At 40.1% G+C, this 9,454-nt stretch overlaps 2 protein-coding genes across 12 annotated transcripts in view; one reads left to right on the forward strand and one right to left on the reverse strand.

Annotated features, from left to right (window-relative positions):
* The window catches only part of LOC110530721 (myomegalin), a 120,414-nt gene extending 116,365 nt beyond the window's left edge, over positions 1 to 4,049 (forward strand). For all 11 annotated transcript variants that reach the window (XM_036986401.1, XM_036986399.1, XM_036986403.1 and 8 more), the window contains one exon: positions 478 to 4,049. In XM_036986401.1, coding sequence (XP_036842296.1) covers positions 478 to 602 — 125 coding nt within the window. In that variant the 3' untranslated portion in view covers positions 603 to 4,049. The remainder of the gene's footprint in view (positions 1 to 477) is intronic.
* Positions 4,050 to 4,420: 371 nt separating this feature from the next.
* LOC110530723 (5'-AMP-activated protein kinase subunit beta-2) overlaps positions 4,421 to 9,454 on the reverse strand; it is a 15,326-nt gene continuing 10,292 nt past the window's right edge. Inside the window, exons 7-8 of the mRNA XM_021613976.2 lie at positions 7,086 to 7,154; positions 4,421 to 6,887 (exon numbers count right to left, since the gene is read on the reverse strand). Of these exons, the coding sequence (XP_021469651.1) occupies positions 6,810 to 6,887; positions 7,086 to 7,154 (147 nt within the window). The 3' untranslated portion in view covers positions 4,421 to 6,809. The remainder of the gene's footprint in view (positions 6,888 to 7,085; positions 7,155 to 9,454) is intronic.

Consider the following 9,454-nt stretch of genomic DNA (forward strand, 5'->3'; position numbering starts at 1 on the left):
GTCATAGCAACCAATTCATATAAATCATGGAAAACCTGAAGGGGGAGAGGGGTGGGGGGGGGGGGGGGGGGGGTGCTTGCACGCGATTGGCTGAAAGCCAGGGCAAGCTGAAGCTTTTAAGACTCTTACTGGAATTTAAACTTACAGGTCAGCTACTTACTGAGGGGAGGCTTTTACATAACACATTTTAGATAGCCATTTTCAGCTTCACTTCATCTGCAAGCATAATAGCTATTGTTTGGTTTCATACTAACGAGGCAAAACAAATTTGAAACATGAATATTCCATTAACCTCAACAAATCTTCAGAATCATTTGCAGATAAACCTCAACTTTGCATACTCTACACTTCATTGCGGTGTGATGTTTTAAAAGATGTTCATCAACTTTTTGGCTGTGGCATCTTCTCTCCATCTGTGTATGTAACAGGAGTGTAGCAGTGAATAATCTAGTCTTTCTTCCCCTCTTCTCCCTTTAGCTGAAGACCGAAGTCCCGGCAATGAACGGCCTACTGATTGGAGTTTTTTGAAGCCGGTCGACGCCCCGGCAACGTCAAATCAGCATCCAGGAACCAGGAAGCGCAGCAGCCAGTGCCTGTTTTAGGTGATGACCTGTTATAGGAACCAGCCAGCCTAACACCACGACCTCTGAACTCTGACGTCACCGCCAGAACAGCCACGACCCCTCCTCCTCCTCGTTGCCTCATCTCTAGCATCCAACGTCCCTCCTCAGATCACTCCATGCTTCTTTCTCTCCTATCTCTCCTCCACTTCTCTCCTGCCAGCAATTTGTGCCCAATGCTCCTGCCTCCTACACCTTGGGCCTTACCTGAACTCTTACTCCTTTAGTGTCATTCCTCCACCCTCCTTTTGACTGTTCTCTTTCCCCCACCTCCACCCTTGTTCTTCTGTTGGAGTCTTTGAGCTCCAGAGACGGTTGGTCCAGTCTGATGATTACCTTGTTGTGAGCGTGAAGAAGAAGGTGGTTTTGAAACGTGCCTCTGATGGTTACAGTAATGTGCGCCCTTGACTGCTGTAGAAGGAGTAGGATGAAGCTGCCCCTAGACATTGAGCTAAGGTCAGATTTGCCTTTTCCCCAATGGTAAAGGTTATGGGATTTGGGGAAGGTAGGCTGATCCTAGATCTGTAGCTAAGGGAAGCTTCTACATGGAGCATAGTAGATTGTGCTCTTCTGCCTGGCAGCTTTTGGACGGGATAAGTGTCAATGCATGTGAACTCATGGCTTGAGAAAGGAAACGTATAGTATTCAAACATATAAACACATACAGTAGGGTACACATATAAATATAATAGACTTGGAACCTCTAACCCTGGCAATAGGGACGCCCATTCTATTCATTCTATTTCTGTGACAGTACCCGTGTCACACACATACATTCACAGACATACATGAACAATCAATTTCTTTCAAAACAAACATTCAACTTTCACTGCCACAGAAATGCAAACTTTATGCTCGTGGCATTTCATCAATGAGGACTTTCTTTGCAAGTACAATGCAAAAAAGTTGAATAACATCCACAATCTAGCTAGATCTGCTGGAATCACAGTGGAGGAATGTATAGGTGTAACACTTCTAGGTAATTGTTTGCTATATTTATCTGTGGAGGATGAAGCCTGTGGATGGTCTGTCTGCCATTAGCCAAGGGTTCTGGATAGCAGAACAAAGGCCCAGTTCCATTTCAATCACTAGCCACTTCCCCTCGCTCCTACGCCATCGGTATTCACAGATCTGAATAGACTGGATAGGTGAAAGCAATATGTTGATGGCTTCACCTAGTCCTCCGATAAGTTAAGTTGAGCTTCCACTGTGTTGCTTTTATCTATCCAGTCCTGGCTGATCTAACGCTGACAGGGTAAAGGCTGAAAGAAGGGGCTAGGGGCTGAAATGGGCCGAGGCCGAACACGCGTATTCAAGCTCCTCTTTAGGAGTCCTCAGACGAGCATGTGCAATAATTACGTTGTTTATTGAATGATCATGGCGCACCAGCTTTTTGGTTTTTTGCCTGACACTGGAACTAAAGTATTTAACCACTCTTGATAAGTGAAAAAGACCGTTGGTGCAATATTATACTAATAACTATCTTCTACTAACTTAGGAATATAGGAATACTACTGACTGAAACAAAGTGAAGTTTTTATGCAGTGTTGATGCATGAAAGAAGTTTTAAAAGGAAAAATCTAAACATTTGTTTGTGGAACATGGGATCACCAATACTTGCCAAAGTTTGAACTGAACTCTTCACGTCCTTGTTTGCCTTACCCATGCGAATGACATACTGTAGGAGCGGTGTGACTATAGGAAGTCATCATCAGCCCAGTATATGAGATCCTTTATGACATCATGATGGAGATATTTCATTGGCTGCTCTTTGAGAGCCATTTGAACCAGAGAGACGGTAACCGTTAGATTATAAATGTGCTTTATAACGAGCACATCTTGTCATAAATGGACCAAAGATTTCTAAAAGTGAATCTTTCACACTAGGCTTCTATTGCTTTGTGAATTCCAAAAACTTAAATTGTGCTCATGTGAGAGATGTACAACTAAAACAGAGAATACTATTGTGATTGTTACATTTCCATTGGACTTTTTTGTCTCGGTTAAGACCTTCATTGCATTCCCATGGTGTTGTTGGCTAAATGTTCTGTGTCCTTTTAGGTGTTACAAACTTTGGCAGGCTACTGGTGGGACCAATGTTCTAGATTTCACCATTGGTGATGTCGCACCCAAAGGTGTTTCTTCCTATGCTGCTTTTAATTGTGTTGTATGTTCTTGCTGTACATTTGGCCATTTTCACGCTGTAAATCACTTGCTTTTTCACTGTATTCTGTTGGCTGACCTTTTGGTGTGTGGATAATCATGTCAGACATTTGCTCTGTATGCAAACGTTGAATATCTGGGTAGCTGTGCAATAGCTCTACACTATATCTATTTTATTTTGCTGTTACACATCATTATATTAACAATATTGCTGCTTTCTTAAGTGTTTATTTTCCTGCTTTGTATGGTTTATTCGTTTAGTTTTTTAGATTATGCCAGATTGTAATAAGATAGCCACATGTCTATTATGAAATCACAAAGATCTGCCTTTTCTTAGGCTATAAGGGGAATCAGTATTATTACTTACACACCCACCTATAATTAACCTTCGGATGCTTGCCTTTAAAAGTAGCTTGGCCACTGCAATTTGCTCCCAACACTTACTTGGAACTCTATTCGATCTGGAAAGCTGAAGCGTTACAGATTCTGCAACAGAAATGTAAAGGTCATTTCCAAATGATCCAACATATGCAGCGTTGACCGTGAATGCAGCCTGCGCTAAAGCGGGGAACATTGCTTTTTAAAAATGTCAAACACGCTGTAAAGCTGAACTTCCGCGATGTGGATTGAATAGAGCCCTTGGAGTTAATAGCGCTTGGTGTCTATCCTAGGTATATATCACAGTAGATCTGCCAACAACGTCTTGTTTGCGCTCCACTCAATTGAAAATCCCTAGAGGGGATTCTAATATGAAACATTCTAATATAACAAACATTCTAATATAAAAGCCCATGCTGTGGGGTTCTTTTGGAAAAATAAGGATTTGATGAGAAGATTCATAGAAAGATTAGGGAAGATTAATATTTTATACCAAAGTAGAAATAACCAACCAACCAACCATAGATGTACAGGATTATGTCAGATTGGATCAGAGTAGAACTGAACAAGGCCAGAGAGCGTGAACAAGGCCTTTTTAATGCGCTGTGTAGAACGGAATCAAACAGAAGTATTTAGCTGTGTCTAATAGTTGGTCCTGAAACTTAGATTTAATGCTATGTGATTGAAATCGAAGAGCAGCTTGGTTTGTCAGGCTCTGTGTGTGATAAAGTGTGCGCTGATGAAGCTAACTAGGATGCCGACACAGAGCTCGTCTATGAGCTCTGTCTCTGAAGATGGTCGCTGTGTGTGTGTGTTGTGTTGCCACAGTGTTATCACAATGAGGGCTTTTGGGTTCCAAAAAATAAATAAAAATGTATTTAAAACTTTGTCACATCTTTTAATGTAATGTGTGTCGGTTTGTGTTTGAACACCGAGCAAGAGGAATACACACAAATCTCCACATTTACTGATTAGCTTCATGCTTGTCCTATTCTATATTTTCTACCAGGGTTGGGGTCAATTCAAATTGAAGACACTCAATTCAGGATGTGATTTGACGTAAATAAATAGCTTGTTATTTTATGAGAAATTGTTCAAAATATATTTAAAAAAATGTAATTATTGAATTGGAATTTCTGTTAACTTCCTGAATTGGTTGACTTCAATTCAAATTGACCCCAGCCATGTTTTCTAAAGCCTAGGGCAAATGTAATCTAGCCAGTCACTCACATTAGGTAAAGATACTATTTAGGCACAACTGATATTCAGGGTCAACACGTCTTCCCTTTTTATTTGCAAACAAGTGAAACAACCTTCTATAGTACCTGGCTTACACAGTGATGCTGCAAAGTATTTTCAAAAACAAACATGTTAGCTAACAGTTTTAAAATTCAAGTTTTGTTTTTTGCCTAATAAAGCACCAGAATATCCTATATTCTCAAACAGAGCGAGATATAGCTTTTTCTCAGTTTCTTCAAATAAAATATGTAATTATATATTATCTTCTCTTTGGAGTATATCACCTACCTAGCAATAGGTACAATATTCTCAAAATGAAATAAATTTATGGTCAAATCTGAGTAGTTTAACATAATTTAACATTATTGATGAAAGTACATTACACTTAACATTCTTATGAAATCAATATTGGCAATTTGCCACAAATGTTTAATCTTGATAGAATCACAGTTGTGAAATCCACCACACATTCCACAGTAAACTGTATTAGACATTCAAATCATGCAGGACATTCAAGACAAACCATTATTTGTTTGTTTCTTTGCTATAAATACAGAAAATGTAACAGATACATTGATTTCTATTGGATAAATAGAAAATAGAATGAAAAAAGAAAAAACACACACACAGAACAGCTATTTCTCCATCTCTAACATGCAGACTGGACACTGAGGTTCAATGTAAAGCTACCAGATGTGTCCGTGTATCTGCATAGTTAAACGTTTATGTCAACAGTCCTGCTCAAAGCATTTGTTGGAGACACACGTGTAGCTAAAGTGCTTGCAGCGTCCTTTCATGAAGGCAATAGCAGAACTAAGCAGAGATCTACAGGACACAGGCCAACATTTCACAACTCCTACTTGATATGTAATATGAGGCCTTTGGTTTAAAGTGATTAAATGGGATATACCATTTAATACCCATAGTTTGTTATACTTCAGTTCAATTAAAATTACACAGCCTATCCAATTGCATATCCTGATTTTATCAGTGGTCATCGTCCCTTTGGAATCAAACAAGGAAGACCCTGCAGAATCCTCCATTTAGTCTAGTCACTGTCCAATTACAGTAATAACAAGGAAGACTCTGCAGAATCCTCCATTTAGTCTAGTCACTGTCCAATTACAGTAATAACAAGGAAGACTCTGCAGAATCCTCCATTTAGTCTAGTCACTGTCCAATTACAGTAATGACAAGGAAGACTCTGCAGAATCCTCCATTTAGTCTAGTCACTGTCCAATTACAGTAATAACAAGGAAGACTCTGCAGAATCCTCCATTTAGTCTGGTCACTGTCCAATTACAGTAATAACAAGGAAGACTGCAGAATCCTCCATTTAGTCTAGTCACTGTCCAATTACAGTAATAACAAGGAAGACTCTACAGAATCCTCCATTTAGTCTGGTCACTGTCCAATTACAGTAATAACAAGGAAGACTCTGCAGAATCCTCCATTTAGTCTAGTCACTGTCCAATTACAGTAATAACAAGGAAGACTCTGCAGAATCCTCCATTTAGTCTAGTCACTGTCCAATTACAGTAATAACAAGGAAGACTGCAGAATCCTCCATTTAGTCTAGTCACTGTCCAATTACAGTAATAACAAGGAAGACTCTACAGAATCCTCCATTTAGTCTGGTCACTGTCCAATTACAATAAAAATATGGAGAAAGAATGGGACACTATTGGGACACTAAATCCAAGCCAGAAACATTCAACTGCCCTCTTTCCGTGTACATAACCTTTCAAACGCTAATTTAATAAAACGTCATGTTGATTATATGTGTTTTACAGTCCCATCAGCAGACTTGTCTTCAAACCCTTATGTTTTTAATGGAACCAAATGTTCTTTCTACGCACCCACAAATAATCTAAGGCTGCGTTTACACAGGCAGCCCAATTCTGATATTTTTTTCCACTAATTGACCAATCAGATCAGCTCTGAAAAAGATCTGATGTGAAAAGATCTGATGTGATTGATCAAAAGACCAATTAGTAGGAAAAAGGATCAGAATTGGGGTGCCTGTGTAAGTGCTGCACACACAAACACACACAGTGGTTTCTTTCAGTCCCTTATTGCTATTCAACTATGGGTGCATTATGGGAAAACGCCACAGTCCACTTTCAGTATTTCTCCTTGTGGACTCCTTGTGAAGTCACAGGCTGAAGGTCAAATGACACCCTATTCCACATTGAGTGCACTACTTTGAACCATTTGCTGAGTGCTACATTGTGTAGTGCACTCTACAGGGAAAAGGGTGTCTTGAGATTTGCCCCCCAGTCTCAGCCACAGGCCCCCAGCTCTTTTGTAAACTGTTAGTTTAGTCCAATCTCAACTACATGTCATGGATAAACCCAGCGCAGTATTAACATGCTGCCCTCTATAGCACTGTGCACCTACACACACAGGTTAGATGGGCTTGTAGAGCAGAGATGTGACGTACTTCTTCTTATACCTGTGAGTCGCACTGAGCACCATCACTCCATCCTGAGGGAGAGGACAGATAGAGAGTGTGATTGTGTGAGACAGAAAAGACAGACGGGACGGGAGAGAGAGAGAGAGAGACACAGACAGACAGACAGACAGACACTAATGCTATGTTATGCTATGGATGAGACTATTACTCAATCCATAAGTATTGCAGTAAGAAGTGGGATAGAGGATGCTGCTGTCCTCCTACAGTACCTTTATTGAGAGTGCATACAGATGGTTGAGCATCACATGGTTGGGTTCAGGCAGCAAGGCTGGGTCGCACTGTAGGAGAGGAAGAGAGAGAGAAGACGAATTAGTAATCAAGATGGTTCCAAATTGGAATTTACAATGCAGAGATAGGAGAGCGAAAGAGAATGAGAAAGGGAGAGAGACAGAGAGAAGATCAGAGAAGATGAGGGAGAGAGAAAGAGAGGAGATGGAGACAGAGAGAAGATCAGAGAAGATGAGGGAGAGAGAAAGAGAGGAGAGAGGGAGACAGAGAGAGAGAAGTATAATATTAAGAAATGCTACGGAAGGAAAGTAGTATAAACCTACCAAAAAACAATTAGGCAACAACAAATTCTATCCCATTTAGACAACTTCCTGGACAAAACTTTCCACTATAATAGTGAAGATGTAAACTTTGCAGTAGAAAACCTAAACAGTATATTTGACCTCTCAGCTTCCCTATCAAATCTAAAAAATGTAAAACAGAAAACCGAAGAAAATGAACAACAATGACAAATGGTTTGATGAAGAATGCAAAAATCTAAGAAAGAAATTGAGAAACCTAGTCAACCAAAATCATAGAGACCCAGAAAACCTGAGTACACGCCTTTACTATGTTGAATCACTAAAACAATACAGAAATACACTACGGAAAAAGAAGGAACAGCAGGTCAGAAATCAGCTCAATGTAATTGAAGAATCCATAGACTCTTTCCACTTCTGGGAAAATTGGAAAACACTAAACAAACAACAACACGAAGAGTTATCTATCCAAAATGGAGATGTATGGGAAAACCACTTCTCCAATCGTTTTGGCTCTGTAACAAAGAACAAACAACAAAAACATAGTATACATGATGAAATACAAATCTTAGAATCAACTATTAAAGACTACCAGAACCCACTGGATTCTCTAATTTCATTGAATGAACTACAGGACAAAATACAAACCCTCCAACCCAAAAAGGCCTGTGGTGTTGATGGTATCCAAAATGAAATGATAAAATATACAGACCACAAATTCCAAATGGTTTAAACTGTTTAACATGATCCTTGGCTCTGGCATCTTCCCCAATATTTGAAACCAACGACTGATCACCCCAATCCACAAAAGTGGAGACTCATTTGACCCCAATAACTACAGTGGGATATGTGTCAACAGCAACCTTGGGGAAATCCTCTGCATTATCATTAACAGCAGACGCGTACATTTCCTCAGTGAAAACAATGTACTGAGAAAATGTCAAATTGGCTTTTTACCAAATTACCGTGAGACAGACCTCGTATTCACCCTAACTGACAAACAAACAAAACAAAGGCAAAGTATTCTCATGCTTTGTTGATTTCAAAAAAGTTTTAGACTCATTTTGGCATGAGGGTCTGCTATACAAATTCATGGAAAATTGTGTTAGGGGAAAAACATAACACATTATAAAATCCATGTACACAAACAACAAGTGTGCGGTTAAAATTGGCAAAAAAAACATTTATTTCCACTGCCACACCCTGATCTCTTTCACCTGTCCTCATTATTGTCTCCAACCCCTCCAGGTGTCGCTTGTTTCCCCAGTGTATTTATCCCTGTGTTACCGGTCTCTCTGTACCAGTGTATGTATCCCTGTGTTTCCTGTCTCTCTGTACCAGTGTATGTATCCCTGTGTTTCCTGTCTCTCTGTACCAGTGTATGTATCCCTGTGTTTCCTGTCTCTCTGTACCAGTGTATTTATCCCTGTGTTACCAGTCTCTCTGTACCAGTGTATTTATCCCTGTGTTTCCTGTCTCTCTGTACCAGTGTATTTATCCCTGTGTTTCCTGTCTCTCTGTACCAGTGTATGTATCCCTGTGTTTCCTGTCTCTCTGTACCAGTGTATTTATCCCTGTGTTTCCTGTCTCTCTGTACCAGTGTATGTATCCCTGTGTTTCCTGTCTCTCTGTACCAGTGTATTTATCCCTGTGTTTCCTGTCTCTCTGTACCAGTGTATTTATCCATGTGGTTCCTGTCTCTCTGTACCAGTGTATTTATCCCTGTGGTTCCCGTCTCTCTGTACCAGAGTATTTATCCCTGTGGTTCCTGTCTCTCTGTACCAGTGTATTTATCCCTGTGTTTCCTGTCGCTCTGTGCCAGTTAGTCTTGTACGTTCAAGTCAACCAGCGTTTTTCCCATTTTCCTGCTTTGCATTTTCTCCTTTTTCTAGTCCTCCCGGTCAGGACTCCTGACAGTAAATCTCAGTAAGACAAAAATAATGCTGTTCCAAAAAAGGTCCAGTATCCAGGACCACAACTACAAATTCCATCTAGACATCGTTGCCCTAGAGCACACAAAAAACTAAACATACCTCGGCCTACACATCAGC

Source organism: Oncorhynchus mykiss, chromosome 8, assembly GCF_013265735.2.
Source record: "Oncorhynchus mykiss isolate Arlee chromosome 8, USDA_OmykA_1.1, whole genome shotgun sequence".
NCBI lineage: Eukaryota > Metazoa > Chordata > Actinopteri > Salmoniformes > Salmonidae > Oncorhynchus > Oncorhynchus mykiss.